The sequence below is a fragment of the Schistocerca gregaria genome, chromosome 1 (assembly GCF_023897955.1).
Source record: "Schistocerca gregaria isolate iqSchGreg1 chromosome 1, iqSchGreg1.2, whole genome shotgun sequence".
Lineage (NCBI taxonomy): Eukaryota > Metazoa > Arthropoda > Insecta > Orthoptera > Acrididae > Schistocerca > Schistocerca gregaria.
This window is the reverse complement of record NC_064920.1, coordinates 530,264,413-530,292,147: the sequence shown is the minus strand read 5'-3', so window position 1 is coordinate 530,292,147 and position 27,735 is coordinate 530,264,413. Positions and strand designations below refer to the sequence as shown.

The window sequence follows — 27,735 nt, the reverse complement described above, 5'->3', positions numbered from 1 at the left end:
ACATCCGAATCACCGTCTCCTTTTCCCACCCACAGCAGTTCATCTCCCACGTTGGTGGCTCAGGTCAGGGCTTCCAATGCCCAGTCCCTTCTTTCCAAACTGGAGTCCTTGCCTTTACCACCTATACTTGATGTCCATTAATGCTCACTTGCATGGTGTACACCTTGGCTTTCCACGGCATTCACATGGTCCTAAGGATTCAGTTAATCCCACGGCTCTTCGCTGCCACTTCCCCTTGATTTTTGACATGTACCGAGGCCACAAAGTGGTTTACACTGACGGCTCAATATCTGATGCTCACATCGGCTTCGCGTATGTCCATGGAGGAGATATTGAACAGCATTCCTTACCGATGGCTGCAGAATTTTCACTGCTGAGCTGGTGGCTATATCTCGTGCTCTTGAGCACATCTGTTCATGCCCTGGGGATTCATTTCTTCTGTGTACTGACTCCTTGAGCAGCCCACAAGCTATCGACCAGTGATACACTCGTCATCCTTTGGTAGTGACCATCCAGGAGTCAATGTATGCCCTGCAATGGTCCAGTCATTTAGTGGTGTTTGTCTGGGCCCCAGGTCACGTCGGAATCCCAGGCAATGAACTTGCCGACAGGCTGGCAAACAGGCTATGTGGAAACCGCTTATGGAGATCAGCTTCTCTGCAAAAGACATGCGTTTAGTACTACACCCCCAAGGTTTCACGGCTTTGGGAGACGAAACAGCATAACCTTAGCACACACAACAGACTGTGTGCCATTAAGGAGACTATGAACATATGGCAGTCCTCCATGCGGGCCTCTTGCAGGGACTGTGTGGTTCTGTGCCAGCTCCACCTTGGCCACACTTGGCTGACACATGGCTACCTCCTGGTCCGTGAAGACCCCCTTTAGTGTCGGTGCGGTGCCCAGCTGACAGTGGCCCATATCTTGGTGAGCTGTCCTTCTTTGGCTGCCCTGGGACAGACTCTTCAGCTACTGGACTCGTTGCCATTAATTTTAACTGACAATGCCTCTTCGGCTAATGTAGTTTTCATTTTATATGTGACGGTGGGTTTTATCATTCTATATAAGTTTTAGCACATGTCCTTTGTCCGTTTGTGTTTTCCACTCTAATGCTTTTAGGGTGGAAGTTTTAATGTGTTGCAGAGTGGCTTGCTTTTCCTTTTTTATTCTCGTGGTCGGCCAGTGACAGTCATCTGCTCTCGTTTTTACCCCTTCTACCTGTTTCTCGCTTCTCTCTGTGATTTTCTTTTCCTGTTTTGTCCATGGTAGTGTTGGTTGTCCTCATTCTTCTGATTCTTACATTCTCCTGATATTATGCTGTATGTCTCCTTTAGTTTCTTCTTTCCCTTGTGTAATTATTTTACCGGGGACAAGAAACCGATGGCCTCCGCAGTTTGGTGTCCCTTCTCTCCCCCCCCCCCCCCCTTTTAAACCAAGCAACCAACTTTACACACCTCCAGGGCGTAAACCTCAGCCGAAGCTTCGGCTGGACCTATCACATGGCAGCTTTCCGCTGCCACTTCCTCTCTATTCTTCACGTATTCCAGGGCTCTGAAGTGGTTTACACTGACAGCTTGGTGGCTAATGGTCATGTTGGCTTCGCCTAAGTTGACAGAGGCCATATTGAACAGCATTCCATGCCTATTGGCTGCTGTGTTTTCACTGCAGAGCTGGTGGCTATATCTTGTGCTCTTGTTCATATCCGTTCATGACCTGTGGAGTCGTTTCTTCTGTGTACTGACTCCTTGAGCAGTCTACAAGCTATCAACCAGTGCTACCCTCGTCATCCTTTTGTAGCCACTATCCAGGAGTGCACCAATGCCCTGGAATTGTCCAATCATTCAGTGATGTTTGTCTGGACCCCTGGTCACATCGGAATCCCAGGCAGTGAACTTGCCGACAGGCTGGCCAAACAGGCTATGCAGAAACTGCTTATGGAGATCGGCATTCCAATAACTGATCTGCGTTCAATATTATGCCGCAAGGTTTTTTGGCTTTGGGAGATGGAGTGCCATGGTCTCAGTACGCACAGCAAACCGCGTATCATTAAGGAGACTAAGAATGTGTGGAAGTCCTCATGCAGGGCCTCTTGCAAGGACTCTGTGGTTCTTTGCTGGCTCCCACACTTGGACGACCCATGGCTACCTCCTGCGCTGTGAAGACCCACCCCAGGGTCGGTGCGGCACTCCGGTCGACTGTAGCTCATATTTTTTTACGCTGTCCTAGTTTGGCTGCCCTGAGATATCATTTCGGTTACCAGACCCATTATTAATTTTACCAGACAACTCCTCATCGGCTGATTTGGTTTTATGTTTTATACTTGAGGGTGGGTTTTATCATTTGATCTAAGTTTCAGCGCATGTCCTTTGTCCCCTTGTTTCCTCCACCCTAGTACTTTTAGGGGTGGAGATTTTAATGTGTTGCAGAGTGGCTGGCTTATCCTTTTAGTTATGTCAACCAGCTGTGTAATCTGTTCTCCTGTTTTATTACCTTCTCCTGTTTCTTTCATCTCTGTGTTTTTCTTGTCTCTTTTTTTTTTTTCTTTTCCTCTTCCCCCCCCCCCCCCCCCCCCCCCCCCCCCCCCCCCCCCCCCCCCCCAGTTTTGTGCTGTATGTCTCATTTGTTTTATTTTTTCCCATTTGGAATTTTTACAGTAGGAACAAAGAACCGATGACCAAGCAGTTTGGACCCTTTCCCCTATTTTAAACCAACAAACCAGCCAACAACCAACCCATCATGCAGTGCTGCTACTCGGTCCTTGACCTTGTTCATACCAAAAGGAATAGGGCGGGGGTGACATTATTTGGGCAGTACTTATGGCTTAAGGGAGATGTACGCCTTGAAATTTTCTGTCTGACCCAAGATATTTTCAAGCAGTTGATCATACAATTGTAGCAAAGTGTCCAAATCTTGAAAGGGGATTGATTGAGACAATAAAATGTACTTTTTCCACTATCTGGAAGCCAATAACAGAAAAGGCGTCTAACCCAATAATATTTTACACCAACGATGATTAAACCAATAACAACATAAGTTGCCTTTCCAAATTCTTATAATGTACTGAGATGGAGAATTTCCCCCAAAAGCAATACAATGTTTACTATAGACACAACGTGACATAGTGCCCATTGAAGTGCAGGACAACCCAAGGCCCTGTATGCGTCTCATTAACTAATGAGGCTTTTACTTTCCTGATGGAGCCACAACCTCACTTCTGCTTGCACTGCTTCGTCACTATCGAAGTGAAGTCCTCAAAGGTGTTATTTAAGTTTTGGAAACAGATGAAAATCGGATGGGGCCAATTCGAGACTGTATGGAAGATGATCAGTGATAGTAACCTAAGGCATCATATTGTTGCAGATGTCACAGCACTTGGTGTGGTGTGGCATTGTTATTCTGAAGGAGACTTGCTCTGTGTGTGGGACTAACTCCTTGAATTTGAAACTAAATTAGAGCACATTATTTCTCATGCACCAACATAATTAAACTACACACAACCCTGTTAGCGATACAATTTGTAGCCTTCTTGTGGTAGAGGGCTGCAAGTGTCATTCAACTTGAAGCAGTTTATAAATTTTAATAACATACTTTTAGGAGTATTTTTGTATATTTGTGTGTTAGTGCCCTGTTATGGTGACTGTACCCTATCACAGTGACTGGTACTGTGCTAAATTAATAGTTTTAATAGTTCTGTGTTCAGCATAAGGTAATGTTTGATACTAGTCAACATATATCTACCTGAGTAGGTTGTTTTACAACAATGAGGTTGGTTTCTTTCTCTATTGTCAAAACTAACTTGAAGCTTCGTTGTGATGAGCTCACTCCCATTGGGACTTCACACAAACAAAAATTAAATAAATGGGTGCTAATATTGTCACTGTTACTAAACATGGAGGTCTGAATTGGAAGGTACAGTATTTTGTTTGAAAAATGTAATTTGGAATGAAGGTACACTGAAGTCAGTAAGAGTTATTTTTGTGGTACTGTCATCCATAAATGTAGTTAGGTGACATATAATCCATTGAAACAGATGCATACTTAATACTGAGTAGTCTGGTGTCATCCTTTTTTTTTTTTTTTTTTAAAAAAAAATCTTTATTTCTTGTATGTAATTCATCTTGTTCAAATGTTGCTTGTTTTACTATTTTGTAGTGTATTGGCCTTTTATTTCCAGCAGAACTTCTTTTGTTTACATTTTAGTGCATGCTCACACTTTTGCACACTTATACAAAAAGTATGTAATTGCTGTTTCAGATGTCAAATGTGGAGAATTTATCACCACAGATAATAAGACGTGTTGCTAAGGAGATTCAATGATTTAGCTAATGACCCTCCAGAAGGAATAAGAGTTAATATTAATGATGAAGATGTAACTGACATCCAAGCATATATTGAAGGTCCAGGTATGATACTAACACTTAAAAGCAATCATGTTATGATTTGTTTGTAGGTACATAAGGTAATATTACGTATAGCAAAAAATATATTATATATCTGTAAACTGGCCCACAGCAACATTAAAATAAAACAGATAAACACCAGATACATGCTTATAGAACCAGATGATCACATGGAGGCTAAAGATAGTGTGTTGTAGGAAAATGATTTATGGAAATAGTATGTTTTAAGTTTTTCACTGTATCGTTCTTTTAAGATTTTACATGGTAGACAGTCTAATAAATTTTTTGGAATAGACACTAAAAATGAAACTTGCAAAACTAGAAGTGAAATGAGTAAAGAGAATCACTGATGATATATTTGTAGTCGTGAGATTGAATGGTCAACAGATAAAGACAATGTGCATTTATGGAGTTAATAGATTAAAACATGACTCGCATTCTGTCCTATTGCTGCAGCCAACTGGGGCAATGGGTTGTGTCAGCTGAGAGGAACAAATAAGATGGGAGGGGTCAAGGAAAATAGAATGTTGGCTGCAGTTGTAAAGTCAGTAAGGAGTACATGATAGGAATGTGGTGTACTGGCGAGCGCCAACCTTTCATGCAGTGGGAATTGCGGTGAAAATGGGTGGGTAGGTGGGGGGGGGGGGGGGGGGGGGGGGGGGGGGGGGGGGGGGGGGGGGGGGGGGAGTAATACAGAAAGAGAGAGAGACCTTGAAAGTAAGTGTGTGTGATCAAACTAAAGTATTGGGGAAGTTAGGCATTAGAGTTAGAGAATTGAAAGAAGTCTCCTATGGGCAATTCTCACCTACGCAGTCAGTGAAGTTAAATTGAGGGGACATCTAGATAGTATGGATAGTAAAGCTGCCTTGGAAGACAGTCATCATTAACCTTGTTGCCAACTTTTGGAAAGAACTAAGTTGGCTGGTAGCCATTTACTTGTATGGGCAACTGCTTTGTGTTCATGTTCACATAAGGATCTATGCTAAAGTTACAGCAGACTTGATGTTTGATATTTCTGCTTTCACGTGTTTCCCTACTTCTGACAGCGTAGAATTGCCTGTGATGGACAAGACTATTATGTGCTGGCTGGATGCATGTGGCATGTATTGGAAGTGGAGGTGTGATCCGTGCCCCATACAAATACCTTCTAAAAAAAAAATCTTACTAACATTTAAATTTTTATTCCATTTTTAAAAAATTGTACTTTATCAAAAATGGTTTTCTTGCTATTGCTGGATTGCATTTTATAGGTTCTCTGTTTTGACCATCATAAGTTGTTATGTTTCCTAAATGACAAAAAGTTCTGCAACCTTTAGTCTACAATTTCCTAATTAGATTCTCTCAGTATGGCCTGATTCAATTTGGCTACCTGTCATTATCCTTGTTTTGCTGATGTACATCTTGGAAACTGTTTTCAAGCTGCTATTTTATCACCATAATCTTCCAAATTTGAAAGAGTGTTGTCCAGCCAGTATTGTCAAAAGCATTGTCTAAATCTACAAATGCTATAAACATAGGTTTACCTTTATCTTCTAAGTTAAGTTATATGGCCAATATTTCCTCGCGTGTCATACATTTGTTCAGAATCCAAACCTGATTGTCCCTGAGGTCAACCTGTACAAGCTTTTCCATTCTTCTGCAAATAATTCATGTATTTTGCACAGCAGGTGGAATTGTTTTGTGTAGGATCTCAGTCATTCTGAGGGTCTTGCAGGGGCCTTGTTTCTACTTAGGTCTTAAAGTACATTGTGAAATTCTTCTTGCAATATCATACCTATATCATCTAATCTTCATTTACTTCCTCTTCTCTTTCACTAATATTATCTTAAAGTTTATTTACTGTGTATATATTCTGTTATCTTCCATGACTGTGGAATGAAGTGCTATCAATTAAGTATTAAATTATACTCTACGCAAAATTCTGTCATCTGGCTACCCCTTTCATTTGTTCCTCCGTGTCCATGTTGTCCCACTATTTTTTCTTCTCTTCCTTTTCCTACTGTTGAATTCCGGACCCCTGTCACAATCAAATTTTAATCCCTCGTAACTATCAGTAATTTCTTTCACTCGGCAGGCATTGTTTCCATCTCTTCACTTATAGAGCCTGTGGACATATAAACTACTTCTACTGTGGTGGATGTTGACTATATTTCTATCTTGGCTACAATAATTTGTTTAGCTTAAACACATTCCTATTTTCTTATTCATTGTTAGAACTAATCCTGCATTACTACTATTTGATTTTGTGCGAATAACCCTGTATTGATCTGACCAGAAGTTATGTTCTTTGTTTGTGCCTTCACAGTTCACTAATTCTCACTATATTTAACTTCAACCTATCCATCTCTCTTTTTAAATGCTGTAGTTTTCCCTTGCTTTCAGCTGTTTGCAATACCAACATAGGAAAATCTTGTTGACTAATGTTATAAGACCAGTTCAGTCAGATATCCAGACTGTTGCCTCTGCAGTTACTGAAAAGCTTGGCTGCCCCTCTTAAAGATCCACAGCTTAGTCCGATCTCTTCTCAGATACCCTCCATTGTGGTTGCAACTATGGTATGGCTATCAATAACACGAAGCACACTAGGTGTGGAAATAAACAATGGAAACTCAGGGTTGGACAATATTAATTCTGAATTTGTAATCTGTTATGAAAAGGATTGATTGCTACTTACAATATAGAGCAGATGTTGAGTCATAGACAGGCCCGATAAAAAGACTGCTGTGGTTGTGAACTTTTGGCCAAACGGACTTCTAAACTAGAAAATGTACACCCATTCACGCAAAAAAAACATTCACAAACGGGCATTGTCTTGACTACCCTCAGTGGCTTGAGGTTGTGTGAATTGTCCTTTGTCTGCGTGCGTGTGTTTTTTCTGTTTAGAAGAAATCCTTTTGGTCGAAAGCTCAGATCTATAACAATCTTTTTGCTTTACGTGTCTATTACTCAGCATCTCCTCTATATGGTGAGTAGCACTCCACCCTTTTCATAATATTTAAGTATTGAATGTAGAATGACGAGATTTTATAGGAAAAGGTGTGTGTCAGTGAACAAACAAAAACTTCCACATGGGAAAAATATATTAAAAACAAAGATTCCAAGACTTACCAAGCGGGAAAGCACCGGTAGATAGGCACAATGAATAAAACACACACACAGAATTTCGAGCTTTCGCAACCGGCGGCTGCTTCGTCAGGAAAGAGGGAAGGAAAAGGAAAGATGTGGGTTTGTGTGTTTGTGTGTTTTATTCATTGTGCCTATCTACCGGCACTTTCCCACTTGGTAAGTCTTGGAATCTTTTTTTTTTTTAATATATGAACAAACAAAAATATAGATTTAGCATAAAGATACATAATGATTGGGGTTGCACAAAACCATTGTCCCCCTGCCCCCACTCCCCTCCCCTCCCCTTTGGTCCTTTCTAGGTGGAGCGGTCTTGTGTTCCGGTATGATAGAGATAGTCATATAGCCAGGCCGTAGGTTCAACCACAATGGAGGTGAATTAGAGAAGACAACCGGCAAACATGTGGTTACTGAAGAGGAGCAGCAGCAGCAGCATTTTCCAGGAGATAGAGCTGCCAATGTCAATGCCTGGCTTATCTTGCATTGACATTAACCAGCATGGCCAGGCAATATTTGTACTATAAATGGCAGAGAGCAAGGGAAAGCTACAGACATTATAATTCCCGAGGACACGAAACTTTACTGTGTGGTTTAATGATTATGGCATCCACCTGGGTAAAATACTTGGGAGATAAAATAGTCTTCCGTTTGAATATCAGAGAGGGGACTAATCAGGAGGACATTGTCACCAGGCAAAACAAAACTGGTATTCTGTGGGTGGAATGTTACATCCCTTAATCTGGTAGGTAGGTTAGATAATTTAAAAAAGGAAGTGGCTGGGTTGAAGATAGATATAGTACTAATTGGTACTGTGTGATGGTAGGAAGAACAGGACTTGTGGCCAGGTCAGAACAGGGTCATCAACACAAAATCAAATATAGGTAATTTAGGAATAGGTCTAATATTGAACGAGGAAATAGGGATGAGGGTGAGCTGCTATGAACAGCATAGTGAGCACATTATAGTAACCAAGATAGACACAACGCCACATCTACCACAGTAGTAAAAGTTAATATTTCTACTAGCTCCACAGATGAGATTCGAAGAATGTATGACGATATAAAAAAATTATTCAAAGACTTAAGGGAGATGAAAATGTAGTTGTGATGAGATGGGAATTCAGTAGTACAAAAAGGACAAGAAGGAATATTCATAGATATGGAGAGAGTAGGAGGAATTAAAGATACCTCTGGTGGAAATTTGCACAGAGCCCAGTTTAGTCGTTGTTAATACTTGGTTTAAAAATGATGAAAGTTGTTTACATGTAAGAATCTTGGAAGCACCCAAATGCCTCAAATAGATTACATAATGGAAAAACAATTTCGAAACAATATTTTAAATTGAAAACATTTCCAGGGGCAGATGTAAACTCTGGACATTATTTATTGGTTACAAACTGCAGATTAAAAGTGAAGATATTGCAGAAAGGCAGGGAATTAAGGGGATGGGGCATAAAGTTGAAACAACCAGAGGTTCTTAAGAATTTAAAAGAGAGCATCAGCCAATGGTTGATGTGAAACAGAGGTAGGAGCACAATAGAAGACAATTGGGTAACCTTGAGAGATATGATAGTGAAACTGGCAAAGCAGGAGTGAGATGAGAAATGCAAGGCTGTAAAAACATGCATGACTTTGGGAAGATAGATGGAGTGTGTAGGAAAGTTAGAGACGTAAAAAAGGAGGAGGATTCATCTGCTTGAATAGTAATAGCTCAGATGAAAAGCCAGTGTGAACTAAAGAAAGGAAGGCAGAACATCAGAAAGACTACATAGTGGTTGCATATAAGGGAAACAGATTTAAAGACATATTATAGAAAGAGAAGAGGAAGTGAATGAAAATTAGATAGAAGAGACAATGCTGCAACAAGAATCTGACAAAGCTCTGAAATACTTAAACAGGACTTCTGGAGTAAACCTCATTCCTTCAAAATTATTGAGATTCTTGAGAGAGCCAGTCATGACAAAACAGTTCCATCTTTTATGCAAGATATACACTCTAAGGAGAAAAAAAGTGCTACAAAGGAATTATCTAAATTGGATTGATAAAGGAAGATGTGATGTTCATGTGCAGATACAAATAATTACAGTATCAGAAAAATTGGATGATTTATTCAATAGAAAGAGCTTCATAAATTGAGCAAGTCAGTAATGCATTGGTCCACCTCTGGCCCTAATGCAAGCAGTTATTTGGCTTGGCATTGACTGATAGTTATTGATGTCCTCATGCGGGATGTCATGCCAGGTTCTGTACAATTGATGATTTAAATCATAAAAATCCGGAGCTGGAATGTTCCAAACATTCTGAAGTGGAGAGAGATCTGGTGACCTTTCTGACCAACGTAGGGTTTGACAAGCATGAAGACAAACAGTAGAAACTCTCACTGTATGTGGGTGTTCATTATGTTGCTGAAATGTAAAGCCAGGGTGGATTGCCACTAAGAGCAACAAAACTGGTTGTAGAATATTGTCAACAGACCACTGTGATGTAAGAATGCCACATATGACAACCAAGGGGGTCCTGGTATGAAATGCAATGGCACCCCAGACCATCTCTCCTGGTTGTTGGGCTGTATGGCTAGTGACAGTCAGGTTGGTATCCCACTGCTGTTCGAAGCATCTCCAGGCATGTCTTCGCTGGTCATTGGGGCTCAGTTCGAAACAGGACTCATCACTGAAGACAGTTGGACTCGTCAGTGGAATTCCAAATGTGTCTGAAAAAGGCCCGGTCAGCGATGGGGTACCAACCGTACAGCCCGACAGCCAGGAGTGATGGTATAGGTTACCATTTTGTTTTATAGCAGGACCTCTTTGTTTGTCATCTGTGGCAACTTTACAACACAGTAATATGCCAATGATATTCTGTGTCCCATTTCGTTGCTCTTCATTGCAATCCATCCTGGACATACATTTCATCATGATAATGCCCATCTGCATGTGGTGAGAGTTTTTACTGCATGTCTTTGAGCTTGCCAAACACTATCTCGACCAGCAAGATCACCAGACCTCTTCCCCAATTTAGAATGGGCAGGGCCCTTTAACGAGCTTAGCCTTTTGATGACTTAAGGTGCGAACTAGACAGAATTTGCACACAACACACGTCAGGAGGACATCCAACAGCAATGCTTGCATAAAGGCCAACTTGTAAAGCTCTTTCTCTTGAATAAATTGTCCATTTTTTCTGATATTGTAATCATTTGTTGTCTGTACATAAGCATCACACTTACTCATTTATGTCTTATTCAGAAATTTCTTTGTGCTCTGCCTTTTTTCTTTCTTTCCCAGAATGTAGTAATTCCTATTTCAAAGAAAGGTGGTGCTAGTAAACCAAGTTATTGATGCAGAAATAAAGTAGACTAGACAGGTTAAATCTATTACGCTTTAATATCTGGAACACTTTTTGATCCCATTAGTGTGGTACAGAGCTAATGTTCACTTCCTTCATCAACTTTGTCACCAATAAATGTTTGAGTAGGATGTTTTAAGTTCTCACAAGCATATTTGAGATAACACTTCTTGCACTGATGAAGCCCAGAAATCCATTTCACTTCACCTGTACTGCTAGTCAGCAATCTAGTATGGTCGAAACAACGGTGATTTTTTATTTTTAAATCTTGCAGCTGGTACACCATATGCTGGTGGTGTGTTCCGTGTGAAGCTTGCTCTTGGGAAAGATTTCCCACAAGCACCGCCAAAGGCTTTCTTTCTCACAAAGATATTTCATCCAAATGTTGCGAAAAATGGAGAAATATGTGTGAATACATTGAAGAAGGACTGGAAGCCAGACCTTGGAATAAAGCACATATTATTGGTAACTACCACTTTGTCAAAAAAATTGTTATATTAGTCACTAGAATTACAGATTGCATTAGATAGTGTTATGCATGTGTTATAATTTTGTTATTTCATTGTTATTGTCTTACAGACAGTGAAATGCTTGCTGATTGTGCCAAATGCAGAATCTGCACTTAATGAAGAAGCAGGGAAATTGCTGCTTGAACAATACGAATGTTACTCCCAGAGAGCAAAAATGATGACTGAAATTCATGCTTTGGTAAGAACAATTTTATAATGGAAATATAATCTTATTATTTTTCATAACAGCTAAGAGTCTGGTTTGCTTACAGAAGCAAATCTTTTGTTTACTATCTTTGTGTGCAGGACATGCTAGTTATGGGCTCAGTTTAGAAATGTGTTTTTAACACTTTGGGCCCTGAGCCATAGCGCATGAAGCTGTACCACAAGGCCTAGCTGTTTTTAGCGTATTTTAATTTACTACAACTCCTAAATGGTTTTTGTCATGGTAATGACATTATCCTTACTGAAAAGCCTGAACTTTCTAGTTTGAAGCTATGTATAATACTTTTTTCTTTTTATTAATAATTGCTGCCATGAAACTTTCAATTATAGCTTCCTTTTTTAAGAGAAAAAATTCATCAAGGATATATGCACTTCATGCTCAGAAGGAAAACTACATTATTTTAAACAAGAATTTTAATAATTATTCATACTGCTTGTTTTATCTACTGTAACCTCCTTTGGCTTTATTTTAAGATGCAATTTTGGTCTTTGTATGATAAATTTTGAAACACAGTAGTTTGCAATTTTGAAACATGGTAGTTTGCACATTGCCACTTTGCATTCACTACACTGGTAGCTTGTGTCTTTGTGCCACACTTTCCCAGTAAGCTTTTTGCCTCTCAGAGAACACATTACACATTGTTTTTGCTTCTGTTTCTTGCCTATGTGTCTCAATCTTTTCCAGAAAATGTCGATAGTCTGGAGAGTCCCTATGTACTAAGTTGTGGTTAAGAGATCTCTGCTGTCTGCAAGACCTGCACAGATAGTTGTCATAAACTGTGATGTTGTGAGGCATTTTCCAGTCACCTCGTTGCACAATATACATATTTATATATTTTTTATATTATTTATTTATATATTTATCATCACTATTAGTATTATGTGGAATGACAACTTTCTCCACCACTTTACAGTTTGATGCTCAAAAGCCCCGTATGATTGTCGTTGGTCTGATAAGTCAACACCCAACTTGTTTTTGTTATAGTCCACCGCACAGGTGGGTTTTGACTTCTCTCTGTCTCTCTCAACAATATATGTCTCAATCTCAGCAGTGTGCCTTGTACTTACTTATGTGCACATTTCTTTTGTCCTTCCAACAGAATGCCAAGATAATTCTTTTATGCCAGAAAATTATTTCACCTTGATGAAGTTTCAGATCTTTTACAGCAGAAGGTAATCCCTGTCTAGATTTTCTTGTAGTTCCCACAAGAGCTGTTTTTCTAGGTTCCGGTTCTGAAGCAAGGACTGGACTGGTGTATAATCTGTCTGTAAACAAAGTGTAACCTTTTCCTGACAGATTCCCAAGTCATGTCTTCACGAGTATCACTGCATCCGGCCTCTCACCTGCATAAACAGAAAAATTCCAGACATAACCTCTCTCCGACTCTGACAAAATGTTCAGTTTAATACCATATTTATTTGGCTTCTGTGGCATGTACTGCTTGAAATACACACGGCCACGAAATTTGCATATGCCTTCATCAGCTGTAATGTTTTGAGAGGGTGTATGTGCTCACTGGAAATTAATAGACACAATATCCAGGAGGGGTCTCACCTTGGGCAGTGGGTCATAGCCAGCTTCACCTTTTTCCTTAGCAACTCAGTTGTCACTGGTGTGAAAGTTTCTCAAAATAGAAAGAAACTTGTGACGACTCAGGATGTTTGGACAGAAATTACATGACACAACAGGATTCTTGGGCCAGTGCTCTCATATACAGGATCTCGCACTTACACACATATGGACTACAATTGCCAGTAACTTTCTTATTTCTATGAGAGTAACTCCTTTCCACTTTGATAGCCAGCAGGTAGAGGAAAGCGAATTTGTGCTTCGTAATTTCCTTATGCTTTGTTGTGCATAAAGATTAGTTTGCTGCTTTATACGATTCACCATACTATCTGTAAGTGAACACAAAAAGAAATGTAGAGGTGTGCTGTTCTGGTCTAAACTGGTAAGGTTGCACTTTCCAGAGTGTCCTGAGACTGGATAGGTATTTGGCACGTGATCATTAGTCATGTAGCCATCCTCAGAATCGGTACAGCACAAAGTTCTTGATTTCTCACACACTCTTGGTCGCCCACGCACTTCAAGTGTGGTATCAGCAGGAACAATGGCAAGAACTTGGATGATCGCTCTCCTCGTCTGAATCTACCATAAAAGTAGTATTTGCATATAAAATCACTTACTACGGTAGTTACATATTGAAAGCTCTTTCAATTGAAATCTAAATAAAAATGTTGTGTATTTTGTTAACTGGATTCCTTACCTGAAGACTCGGAAACTTCTTCTTGAATATAGTCTACGTCGTCATCAGAATCAAGCAAATCATCATCCTCCAAAAAATCAACATCACTTTCTTCAAACTCGTGTGGTAACTCAAGAGTGATTTCATCATCTGTCAAACCACATCTCGCCATCCCATGTCGACGCAACTGAGCATGCGCATGGCAGAATATTCACACTCGCAGAGCCTCACAAAAAAAAAGTGGTTCTCCCTTGTTCGGCGTGATCACACCATCTAGCGTCAAATACTTCAACTATAGCCTCTACTGTGCCTCCCAGACCTTTGGGAGCTCTACAAACATGTGAAGGAAAGAAGGGGAAGATCGAGCACACGCGCCCATAAAATTACGGGCGTCATTGGATTTTCGGGCTGGTCAGGTGTGCCCTTATTTTTACAGGTGTCAGCTCCTAAGTGTTAAGAGTGATAAAATTATGGTAACAGACTTGTATGCCTAAACATTACTCAACTCATGTTTTTGTTGCCTTCATTCTGGAGACTGGTTGGATGCAAGTTTCCATGCAAACCTGTTCACTGAAGATCTTGGTCTCCCTCTTCAATTTCACCCCCGCCTCCTGACCAATACCACACACACACACACACACACACACACACACACACACACACCTGTATGGCTCCATTGTGCCAGCTGACTCCAATGAGCCAGCACCGCAACAACTGAAGTTGTCCAGTGCTTGCTCATTGTAGTCAGGTGGGACATGTAGGTGTATATGTCTGTAGTGATAAGGGATTCACCCGAAAGCTATTCATGTTCTCAATCTTTTGTATATGTGCGTTTGCAACTCAGCACCTGGACTATTTTTGAAGTTGTTACCTCCACTCCTCAAATTCTATATATTCCATCCTATTAATGCAATGTGTTTGCAGTATGCATCACAATATATGTTACTGGCAAATATTTAAGATGATTTTGGAGTTAGACATCATAAGCACAATGTCTTCTAAGTGTACATATTTTATCATAAGATCGAAATATGAAAAAGAAAGTTACAGCAGATAGTGTGTCACTTACCACTGGAAGGAATTTATGAAAAACAGGTTATCATAAAAAGCGAAATAAGGGTAATGAAATGCAGTTCAATTAAATCAGGCAGAGAGAATAAGATTAGAGAATGAGATACGAAAAGTAGTGATAGGTTTTGCTATTTGGGCAGCAAAATAACTGATGGTACCTGAAATAGAGAGGATGTAATATTGGAGACTGGCTAAACAACAAAATCTTTTCGGGAAAGAGAAATTAGTTAACAGAGAATATACATTTAAGTGTCGGGAACTATTTTCTGAAGGTATTTATCCGAAGTATAGGCTTTTATGGAAGCGCACCATGGATGATAAGCCAGTTCAGACAAGAAGATAATAAATTCTTTTGAAATGTGGTACTATAGAAAAATGCTGAACATTATATGGATAGATCGTATAACTTTAGAGGAGTTACTGAATCGAACTGGGAAAAAAAGAAATTTGTGGCACAACTTGACTAAAAGAATACATCAGTTGTTAGAGCACAAGATGGGGCATCAGTGAATTGTCAATTTGATATTGGAGTGAAGTGTTACAGTAAAAATTGTAGAGGCAGACAAAGGTATGAATACAGTAAGCAGGTTCAAATGGATGTGGTTTGCAGTAGTTATTCAGAGAAGAGGAGGCTTGCACAGGATAGATTAGCATGGAGAGCTGCTTCAAATCAGTTTTTGGATTGAAGGTAACAACAACAACATGCAAGGTGAATGATTTTTTGAAATTTATTACTGATGAATATTGACAAGGTGTAACTAGAATAGAGTCCAAATCCAAAAGCAGAATCGTCAGTGAAATACAACAGTTACCAGTGAAAACATGTCAGTCAAGGACACCAATGTACAGTCAGGACAGAAATGACCACCTTGATGGAAAGTGCAGCTATTTATGTATTCACAATATACATATATTTCTATATACATAGAATACAGTATTTCAAGAACCTTCCAGAAGTGATAAACTCAAAACAGCTATTAACTGCTGAGGGTCGAATTTCAACTGGTGACCCATAGCGCATCAGCCAGCGACTCTAACCACCACACTGCAACACATGCACCAAAGTTTGCAGCATTACTCCCTCTCCTGAAGAAGTAACCTGTCGTTTCAGGAGATTTCATTGAAGTCAATTACAGCACCCTGGACCAAAATCTGGTCAAGGGCCCTCTGTATGGTGGCACTGATGGATCCTCAGATTCTGGTAGTTTCATTACATCCTCTTCACAGTGATGTGCATTGAATGTGGCCCCTACTGTTGAATCTTCATGATAGTTTCCCATAGTCCAACTTTCCACACAGGAGTAAAAATCCATACCTAGTCTCCCCGGCTGTATCTCACTGGCTTGCACATGGGAGTAATAACCCCTTTGGTCTTTCTACTGGGTGTTCAGGGTCCATATTGCAGCCAGCTACCTTGCTTCTTTGGTTCTGGTGATGAGGGGTTTCATGTAGTCATCCTGGTCGTTATCGAGTTGAAATAGTGTATCCATGTCATTTCAGCCCTGTGAGCGTGGCTTAGAAAGAACAGTGTGAAACCTGTAGTATCGTGCTTCATTGCATTGCTTGCGAATGTCAGGCAGTCTTGTATCCCTGTCTCTCTGTTGTACATCTAAGTACATTGGTAGCATATCTTCATGGCATTCTGTGAGACTGTTAGTCTGCGGGCGGTAGGCTATTATCGTGTGAGTGATGTCGCAATGTGAAATTCTCCGATAGTGGTCTCTACTGGAAAACTTTTCCACCATCCAGGATCATCACAACAGGTGCACTGTGCTTCAGATGACAATGTCTACAAGAAATTTTGGATTCCTGGAAATATAATGGTTGATACAGCTTTGGTGAGAGCATAGCAAGCAAGGTAGTGTGTGCCGACTGTTACCCATTGATTTCTGTTATCAACTTTGGGAACCACCCTAATCGGTTAATTCCAATTTGGTGGAATGGAGCTGCAGGCAGGATTGGTACCAGCTGACCCATAGGAATTGCGGTACATGCTTCTATCATTGGGATCCTTTGCAGTGCCTCATGTAGCGTCTTAATAGATTGGTAGAGATGTAGCCAGTGATACCTGTATCCAATTCTGTCTAGAGTCTTCACTAATCCCAGATGACCAGATATTGGCCTGTCGTGAAAATTCTTCAGGATTGCTGGCTGCAGATGTTCTGGGATGACAAGCAACCCTTTCTGCCCATTGGATGGTAGTTGCTGTTGTACAATGTTCCATTTATTAATTGGAATCCTTTTGTGGTTGGTTTCTCATTATTGAAGGCTTTTATGGTTTTCAGCAATGCAGGATCTTCCTTGTGTTCAGCAGCAATGTCATTTAATGCAACGATGATGTAAATTTCATCCACGCTGTTGTGTTCTGTTAAAGGATTTCTTGACAGGCAGTGAACATCCTTTTTTTGCGTTCATTATGATGGTATACTCCTGAAGCCTCAGTGCCCATCTTGCCATTCAACCCAATGTATCCTTCAGGCTAGTCATCCAAAGAATGGTGATCCATCACAGTGGTGAACGGTTTGCCAAATCATTGTGGCTGGAACTTATTGATGGCCCAAACAACTGCAAGACACTTTTTCTAGGCTGCAGAGTAGTTCATCTCAGACTTGGAGAGTGCTCTGGAGTAATAAACTATCCATCACATTTTCAGTACTTTCCTGAATTTGTACTAGATCTGTCCCTATTCCAGAACTCCTAGTGTCGGTGTGAAGTTCTGTCTCGGCATTCTCGTCATACAGTGCTATGACTGGATATGTTGGTGCTTCCTTAAGGACAAGGGAAAATCTTTCTTGTGCCTCTTATTCCAGGAAAATCTGGCGTCTCCCTGCGGAGGTTCTTGCGAGGGTCATGCCTTGGTTCAGAAGTACTTTATGAATCTCTTATAGTATGAGCATATTCTGAGGCGACATCACACTTCACAGACATTCTGGGAAGTTGGAAATTCTGTGACGGCTCTTATTTTCTCTGGATTGTGGTGCAGTCCACCACCATTCTCTAGGGAACTCAAGATTTTTATTTCTGGGTGGTATTCGCACTTTTCAGGCAGACACCTGCAGTCTGAACAAACTTTATTGCAGTTTCTTCAAATGTTTTTGAAAAAATGACTGTAACCCATAGGAAAGAGATGTCAACCATTTAAGGTTTTGGAGCAGGTTTCCAGTCATACATTTGAAAGGGGCTGGAACGGACAGTGCAAATGGCATAACTTGAACTCTAGAGGCCGTCAGGAGTTACGAAGCCAGTCCTTTCTTGGTCAGCCTTTTCAGATTCGATTTGGCAGTAGCCTGCCTGAACATCCATAGTGGAGAAATACTTTGTTTCTTTCAATCAGTGTAGGGTGTCATCAATGTGTGGCAATGGATAGACATCATTCTTCATGGTTTCGTTCTGTCATCAGTAGTAGACGCAGAAACACTTTTTGCTGTCCTTCACAAGGTACATAGGAGAGTACCAGGGATGCTCTAAAGGCTCTTGCTATCTTGCAAGATCTTCTCCACTTTCTCCCAGGTTACCCATCCTTCAGTTGGCGATGCGTTGTATGAACACTGGCTAATTGTTGGATGATCCCCTGTGTTGATATGGTGTTTTACTGTGGGTCACTTGGTCTTTTTTTTTCTCCATTCTGGGTATGAAAGAGACTGAAAATTGTCGCAGATTGGCTATCTCTAGCTTATGTTTTTCCTCAGTTGAGGCAGATCCTATTGGTAATGTGATATTGTCCTCCCCTGTATTGTCTGTAGTAGTAGCAGAGCATGATTCTTTTGTTGATTGAGAATAATGTTATATCTGCATTCTACTAAAATCACTATTCAGAGGCCTGTGTTCTGTCATTGATAGTTAATTTTACAGTACATTTTCCTGTTCACTGAACATTTCCCTTTTCCAAATTTCAGCATAATCTCTCTTGTATCATGGAACTTTGTATTCTGTAGTTGATGACAATAAGAATCTAACAGTTCAGAAAAGTGCACAGACAGGTTGGCTGTTCATTACGGTGTCAGTGAGATTTTGTGACACGGTGGCTGTCGTCTGTGGAGGCCTTGTATCTTTGTTGGACTCGCCTCCACAGATGACTGCTTTGCTTAGTTTTCTGGAATTCAGCAACTATGCAAGTGGCAGGTACCTCTGCACAGTGATAGGGGAACTGCTGTGACATGACAAGCAATGACTTCATCCAGGCTATGGTGATGAGCAGTTGACTGATGTGAATAGAACTGTTGTGACAGTTGGTGTCTTATGGTGTAGTAGTCAACAAACAGTAGAGTTCTCACTCTGCAGTAGTGTGCTTGTCTAGGCAGCCACAGTGAAAACAGGCTAGCATCTTGTCCTCTATCGTCCATATGTCTGTTCTTCTGCGAGGAGTTTAAGTAGGTAGAGGAATTGCGTATACCTGCGTTAGTTGTGTGCTGGGTTGTCATATCACAGCAATGGTAGAAGTCTGGGTTGGCCACGTACATTCTTCATGGCTTGATCATCGTGTTGGAGACTGGTGCCAAAGATCAATAAACCTCTTATTCAACATTCTGTGTTACCTCCTGACATATGGGGTCAAACATTCATGGCCACCATCTCTTGTATATTGGTTTGATAGTTCTGCCTGCCGTAAAGTGCTATATATCTTTTCTTACAGTCTGGCATGTGAGAGAAGCAATGTTATCAGGATTCAATCATACTGGTTTTGTGTCTCTTTTTCTGTTGCATTTTGTTATGGAACGTAGCCTTCTGTTGCTGATGATGATGAACATTCAGCTCTGTAGTTGACTAGTGCTAATACGAGTCAACCATCAGTGCTAATAAGAATCAACCATTGATGTCGGTGAGATTTCCTGACATCTTGGAGACTGTCTATGGAGGAAATTCATCTGTGATGGCCTCACCTCCATGGATCGTTGCCTAGCTTAGCAGTTGATACAGTGAATAGCTACAGTAATGGATTTCGTCCTACAGGACAGCTATAATAATCTGTAGTTGATGGGTGTAAGTAAAACTGTTACGATGGTTGATAGTAGTCATCAAAAAGTAGTCTTCCTTCTCTGCCTAGTGTACAATATGTCCACGGTGTGCACAGTGAAAACATACCAGTGTGTTGTCCTCTGCCCTCCAAATGTCACTTCTTCTGTGGGGTGTTAAACTTGGCACTGGAGTTGTTTGTATCTGCTTTAATTGGCTGCTGCATCATTGTTTTTTGGCTGCAGCATAAGTCTACACTGGCCGAATCCATTCTTCCTAATTAGTTCAACTGATGGTGGAGCTTGGTGCTAGAGATCCTCACATGTCTTCTTCAACATTTTATGCTTCTTCACAACATATATGGCCAACATGTTTGGCTGCTATATCTCACTTATGTACTTGGACCAACAGTTCTGGCAGTCTTAAAATGCTGTGCCTCTTCTCTTAATATCTGAAGTATGAGAGAAGTGAGGTTGTGGCAGTCTTCCACAACTATTATAGGAACCACATTTGGGTTAGCAGTCATACTGTGGCACATTTTCTCGATGCTGTGGTACCACTTGATGAATTCCTCTGTTGTTGTGATATTCTTTCCCAGAAAAGCTTGGTACATGTCTTCTGCAACTCTTCATCAGATGTGAGATTTTTTCACCTTCTGTCATATTCAGATTCAGTATGATACAAAGGACCAAAACATGCTGTGTGTATTAATGTATCCTTCCACCAAGACCTTAGGACCTCTACTTCAATTGTTCTTCTGCTAAGCAGACTTGCTGTCAACTGTCGCCAAGATTTTGCTTCAGTTCGGCCTGGAATTTGTCCCGGCTGCTGAGCTTTTCTTCATTGTTCTTGAGCCATTGCTGGACTGTGCCCTCCAGGTAAAATTACACATTTGTCAAACGCATCATAGTATCCGACCTATTGAATTTGGCTAGCTTGTCAAATCCTTTCAGCTGTTCTGTCAGGTCCTGACCAGAGCCTCCAGAAAATACTGATACCGCATTTGCAGTAGACTTACTACTGCCACGGAATCTATTGGTCTCCTGAATTAATGGACCTTCAGAGCAATGTACTGCTTGTGTTCTGGTTACTGTTCATGTAGGCAACAGATTTTGCATTGCCTGATTAGAGCCATGGTGACATAATGTTTTGATATATCAGGTGTCCCCACCAAAAAAAGGTTGTATTGTAACCAGAGTTAAGTCAAATCCAAAAGCAGGGTTGTCAATGAAATAAAATGTGTAGCACTGAAGGCACATGTATCATGAACACCAGAGGACATCCAGAACAGAATTTACTACCTGGATAGAGTGCACTTATTTATACAGACACTGAATACTCCAGAACCTACCAGCATTACAAACATAGGATATTACAAGAAACTTCCACAGTTGATAAATTCTAAATAACAAATAGTTGCTAGTGGTCAGGTTTGAACTGACAAGCCAACAACGCTAACCTCTACGACACACTGCATGCACCATAACTCGCAGGGATGTATGAAACAAACAGAATTTCTGGAACAAATAAACTAAAAAAGTCAAGGAACACAATAATCTTGAGAAGGTATATAAAATTGCTGGTCAATAATAATGGAAATAAGTTGTCATTTGGAATACATAAAAGATTGCAATGTTGTACTTCAAATAAGAGGAAAACTTTTGCGATTCATTTGAACACACAAAAAGCATGGTTAGATGGTTACTTCTACAGAAGTGGTTATCGCATATGAACTTTATTTCAGCACAAGATATCTTAAATAATCATTTTGTATAATTTGACAGCTTCATAAGTGATCTATAATTGACTGATGCAATGATTGGAGAAAGACGCTCTGTGTTATTTTACTAGTATTGCCTCACATATAAGAGCAATATAACTGCTGTTGACTTTTCAGTAGAAAATGTGAAATTTTGAACAGTAGATCTGTAGACTGTAAAATGAAAAGTGAATTTTAAGAAGCACTTGCAGAAGATTAGAACACAATAATTTGTTTAAGGAACAGTGGAAGTGATGAGAGAAATAGAATTGGTTAAAAATGGGAAAAAATGCCATAGTTAAAGTGAAGAAAAACAGTTTGGTTTTAAATGTCTTGAATTTGATGGCTCTGGACACAAAAGATTTGGGTGCATTATCATTGATATCATTACAGGGAGACAAAAGAAGCAAATGAGAAAGGGTATGCAAATTCGGTATATTGTGACATTTAATAAGGTTCTCTCCCTCGCCCCACCCCCTGCCCTCCTCACCCTCACCCTCACACCTACACAAGGCAAGTCATTTATCCCTACTTACTGACATGGCCTATTTTTGTTAGTCACTATAAGTTACTAGTGCACAGATTGTATAATAGTGGTTTCAGAGATATATTTTTAAAGTGTAAGAGCTCTATTGAAAGGATAGAAGGTATAGTTGCAGTTGTTAGAAAAAAAGCTGTGTAAAATATATGCATCAGAATTCTCCAGTAACATCAAATGATAGGATATTCAAATTATGCATATTTTAACTTGCTTTCTAAATATGTGGAAGTAATTAAAACTGAGGAGAGGAAAACACCAGAATTGTATACTGCTTCAGTGGAAGGTAAGGAAACAAAACATCCATATAATCTGAAAATGACAACAGCAAAATGACCAGTGGAACTAGAGTACACTGGTCTCAAGTGTCGTTAATTATAACATGGGAAAATCTTTATGGTAAGAAGCATTATTGGTTGCTGTTCACTTTGTAAACAGAATGCCATTGGGACTTGTAAATGCCAGGGTTACATGTATTCCATATGGTTAAATGCTGAAGGTTCTGAAACTGAAAGTTTAGATTGGGTTAGATACACCAAAGAAAAATTGATATGAAGTTGTGTTGAAGTTGGTGAATTTAAATCTTTTCAAGTATAAGTGAAAGATAATTGTCAGTTTGTTGCTATAAACCTTGAAACTTCTGTTGAAAACTATGTGAGCATGAAAGATGATCTCTCTAATGAAGTAAACAAAAGAGAGAGAAAAAATACTAATTGAATTTAGTGAATGACCAAGTAGTATCTAGGTAACCTTAATAAAGCAGTTTATAGCTTACATTGTGCATCAAAAGCTTGGAATTTAATTTTGACGTGTTTGATTGATAATTTCATTTGAAAAGAAAAGTACGTAGTATACCAAGTATGTTGTTGCAGATAATAAACTGGCTGATATATCTAAACATTTGTTGCCAAACAAATAGGCTCAGGAATGTGTAAGGATGCAAAATAGATGGCTACATCGAATTCAGGACACTATTGTAAAGTACATTTATGTGAGATGGTCTCTCAAAGTAAATAATGTGCTGTGGTTGATTCACACACAGGGATTTCTTGTTTGTTCGTTTACTGTTTCTGTGTTTGTGGGCCATATTGCTCTGGAAGTGACACTACATGTTAATTTTCTTTTATGTGCAATTATACTAAAGAATAATTTAATTAGAGACAAATACTTAGTGGCATGTAGCATTTGTCTCTTCTTATGGTGACAGCAGAAGTGCATAATGAAAAGAATTTTGCAAGACACCATGCAGATGGCCACTTGTGACTCACGGTGATTGATTGGAGAGGTATCTAAGGCATACACATCTTCCTCATTGTCATCCTAGATGTGCCCAATAGGATTGAGATCTTGTGTTCAGGCTGGCTATGAAAGCACTCCCATATCTGCTTACTGTTCTTCAAAGCACTTTGTCAAATTACAGAAAAATGGGGAGGAGTTGCACTGTCTTTGTAACAATACAGATCCAGTTTGCTTGCAAGTTGCTATAGCTGAATAAATGGATGCTGACATATCAGGGGCCACAATTCATCCCACTCTAATATCCACGGCAGAAGATTACCATTACCAGCAGCTGTTTGAATGGTGCTTTGTTGAATAACAGGATGCGTCACATTGTGTGATTCACAATATAATCTTGCCCTATCATCTACATGTACCAACAAGTGCCTTGATTTCATTGTTGTAGGTGATGCTTATAAACCCTGTAATGTGCAGTGAGAAGGTATGCTATAGCAAGAAAAGGTTCTTGATTATATGGTTCCTCACTGGTTGTTGGTGCCCAGCATTAAACTTAGAGATTTGTGGCACTGTGACCACTCATGTCATTACATTGCCACCTACAGCAATGGCAGCTTTTTCAACAAATTGAGATATTTTGTGCATTACCCTCATTGTGACAGTGTGTGACAGGCCAGTGACTGCTTGAGTTCAGTGATAGTATGTCTCATGAATCAGAAACCCACATTATGCTGTAATCTTATCTCACTCTCAGATCAACAGCCAGTACATGGTGTGATGAAATGACAGTCATGTGACATGTTGAATTACTCATTTTCTGGTAACAAGACTGCCATTTCACCCCTACATAGTAGCTATCTCTCATTAAATTGCACATGAATATAAACAAACAAGACAAAGAAAAGTGGGTTTAATGTTTTTAATCCGAGATATTTCATCAATGTCTGCTGTCAATAAAATACCCTTACCCTCCCATTGACAGTTTCCTTCCTGAAATTTATGTAATTTTTTTGTTGTTATGGTTATATTTTCTACTTAGATTCTTTTGTATTTCATTTGTATCTGTCACCCTTCCTTACATTTTCTCTGCTTTGTTTTCTAGTGGATAAGTCTTAGGTGGTGTTTTATGTAACCACATTCATCTAATGCAGTGTTTGGGTAGCAACTGCTAGATCATAAAATAACATTGATACATAATGACTGTTAATTGGATACTTGTGTCAAAATTTTTATTTTGTATTATCAGTTAGTAAAAGAAGGAAAAATATATTTTCAGTCATCGAAGATGCCTAAACCTGGTCTGGAAGTTGGTGCCTCTTCCGGCGATGGACCAATGGCAAAGAAACATGCAGGAGACAAAAAAGTGGCTGAAAAAAAGAAGCTGCTGAAAGATAAGAAGAGAACTTTGAAAAGGTTGTGAAATTATTTTGCAAGATGTATGATCTCACCACTTCATCCGGAAATCAGAAATGAAAGTGGATTGCAATTTTGTACGTGTGTTGTCAACAAAGGATTGTGTACCGACACTAAAAGCTCTAGACTGTCATACTTCTATGGCAAAGTAATCAAACAGTCCTGTTAAAATGATTTCTCGTGTGCAAGTGTCATCACCATCACCCCACCCCAAAATAAAAACTTTTTCCTTGACTGTAAGCTCTATCAAGTGTTAGTTGTTTGGCAACCCAGTTGTTTAGTGGCTTAGTGTAAAGTCCTTATTTATGTATACAAATTGTCTTGTAAAATGTCGATTCAGTGTAAAATTTTAACGATAATTTTCCGATGCCAAGTTTTGATAGTGTCGTAAAATTTCTGTTTTCCATACATTGATTGCACAAAATCTGAAACAATGAAGCTTTGAAGAAAAAAAAAAGCATTTTAATGCATCACAACTACACGTTTTGCAGGTGTGAATAAGTACTGAAATGCTGTACTAGCTTTCTTTACTTCACTTATTTAATTACGTATGTTGTTCCTTCATTTGTTTGTGCTTGTGGTTTTGTACATATGTTGTATTAGTTTGCACAGAATAATGTAACTAGAATGTAAATAATGTGACTTGTAGTCTTATGCATTCTAAAGGTATTACCTGCATGAAGAGACTGTAAAATCATTGTTACTCATGTTCCCCCACATCAACCACTGTCATGCCATCTTCTCAATTTTATCATTATAGCATATCTGTGGGAACACCCTTGGTTTGCCACTAAGATTTTAAGTAAAGATTTTGAATTAAGTCTGATTAACAGTCTTGATATATTCTTACCCCCAACCTATATAAACTGATTGGTATTTCAGTGGACACAAGAGCTTTATTTGTCATTCTTAAATATGTGTGCTTTTTATTTATTTATTTATTTTTTTCTAAGGCTTTAACTGGTGACAATTCCATATAAGATTATGTTATCCAGAGAACCACCCCATTTAAATTCCTACATGTGTAAAGGAGTTGGTATAATAAAGGTCATTCCATCTCAGCTCCCTTAGGCCTCCCTGCTAGACTTTCATGGATTTCGACAAAGTTTTATAAACATTCACACATTTACCTGATGAACACGTGAAATTTAATGTTTGTTGAAGCAATACTGGCAGAGAAAACCACTTCTTTGACTCCATCCACGACTCAGCGTAGTGCAAGCGTGAATTTCTGGTGACTTTGCGCTGTTATAGCTTGGTCAGTTCTTTGGAAATTTGACCATCTTGTACAACTGCATTTTGCCATTTCGATAATGATGATGATGATAGAAAAATTGCCCAAAAAATTTCAAAGTTTGGCGTCATATACCTCGGGCTAAAAGTATGATGAATGTGAAACTGGGCATGTAGTAACGTAACAACTCAAGGTTCTCAAATGTAAAATTTCATTTATCCACCACATTCCAATACTGAATAAATTAAGCACTAGTTCAAAGATTTTTGTAAAAAGGTAAAAAATGATGTATTTCCGAACTAATTTTGCAGTAGTTATATTCTATAAAACTTTAAAAACTGGGCTAATTACAAAGGCCATGTTTTTAACCACCTGAAAAGTGTATTTAATTATTCAATGCGGGCTGACAGTGCTAGATAATTTGAATCAAAGTTGGGTGCCAAAATTGCAAAATGGAAAAAATGTAAGCTTTGGATTCTTATATCTTGTGGAGTGAATGCATACTGAATGTGAAACATAATATCCACTAGATCAGTTGCGCAAAGATTTGGTGTACAAAATTTCATTCACCCACTATTTTCCAATAATGTGCAAATTCGTCTCATCGAAAAGATGACAAATTTTGTTAGAAGGTGAAAACAGTGCATATTTGACACTTATTTTACTTGTACCATTTTCTGTTAAAACCTCCGAACTAGTCTCATTCGAAACAATGTGTTTTAAGCCTCCCCCGAACAGTGGGTAAAATTTCCAACATAGACTGGAGTGAAACAAGCAGTGAAGAAAGCCTCGTAAGATTTTAACTCTGGCTTCTAACTTATCTTTGATTAAAGGCATGACAAACATGAAACTTTGGACAAAACATCTTAGCAACATAAGGTTTTCAAATGTAAAATATTCAAATATATAAAAATAAAATAGAAAGAAACTTCCACATGGGAAAAATATATTAAAAACAAAGATTCCAAGACTTACCAAGCGGGAAAGCGCCGGCAGACAGGCACATCAACAAAACACACAAATACACACACAGAATTACTAGCTTTCGCAACCGATGGTTGCTTCTTCAGGAAGGAGAGGGAAAGACGAAAGGATGTGGGTTTTAAGGGAGAGGGTAAGGAGTCATTCCAATCCCGGGAGCGGAAAGACTTCCCTTAGGGGAAAAAAAGGACAGGTGTACACTCGCACACACATATCCATCCGCACATACACAGACATATATATGTCTGCTTGGATATGTGTGTGCGAGTGTACACCTGTCCTTTTTTTCCCCTAAGGGAAGTCTTTCCGCTCCCGGGATTGGAATGACTCCTTACCCTCTCCCTTAAAACCCACATCCTTTCGTCTTTCCCTCTCCTTCCTGAAGAAGCAACCATCGGTTGCGAAAGCTAGTAATTCTGTGTGTGTGTTTGTGTGTTTTGTTAATGTGCCTGTCTGCCGGCGCTTTCCCGCTTGGTAAGTCTTGGAATCTTTGTTTTTAACAAATATATAAAAAGTACTGCGTTCTAAATTTCTACAAAATCAATTCTAACTTGGTTTTCATCAAAATTACAAAAATAAACGACATTCAATTTGCTCTTAGTAAATCTGTTTTCCATAATTTATTTCAAACTAATCACAGTTGGAAAGAGCAAGTTTTCAAGCATTCAGAAAATCATGTTCAATTTTGTAAATAATACCTGAAAAT

The 27,735-nt window shown here is 39.4% G+C and overlaps 1 protein-coding gene across 1 annotated transcript; it reads left to right on the top strand.

Annotated features, from left to right (window-relative positions):
- The first annotated feature begins 4,254 nt into the window (after positions 1-4,254).
- Positions 4,255-25,640, top strand: LOC126355088 (ubiquitin-conjugating enzyme E2 S-like). Its single transcript, XM_050005283.1, is given in 5 exon segments — positions 4,255-4,311; positions 4,313-4,403; positions 11,139-11,329; positions 11,444-11,572; positions 24,678-25,640. Coding segments are annotated over 5 exon segments (612 nt in total). The 3' UTR covers positions 24,822-25,640.
- Positions 25,641-27,735: the final 2,095 nt, after the last annotated feature.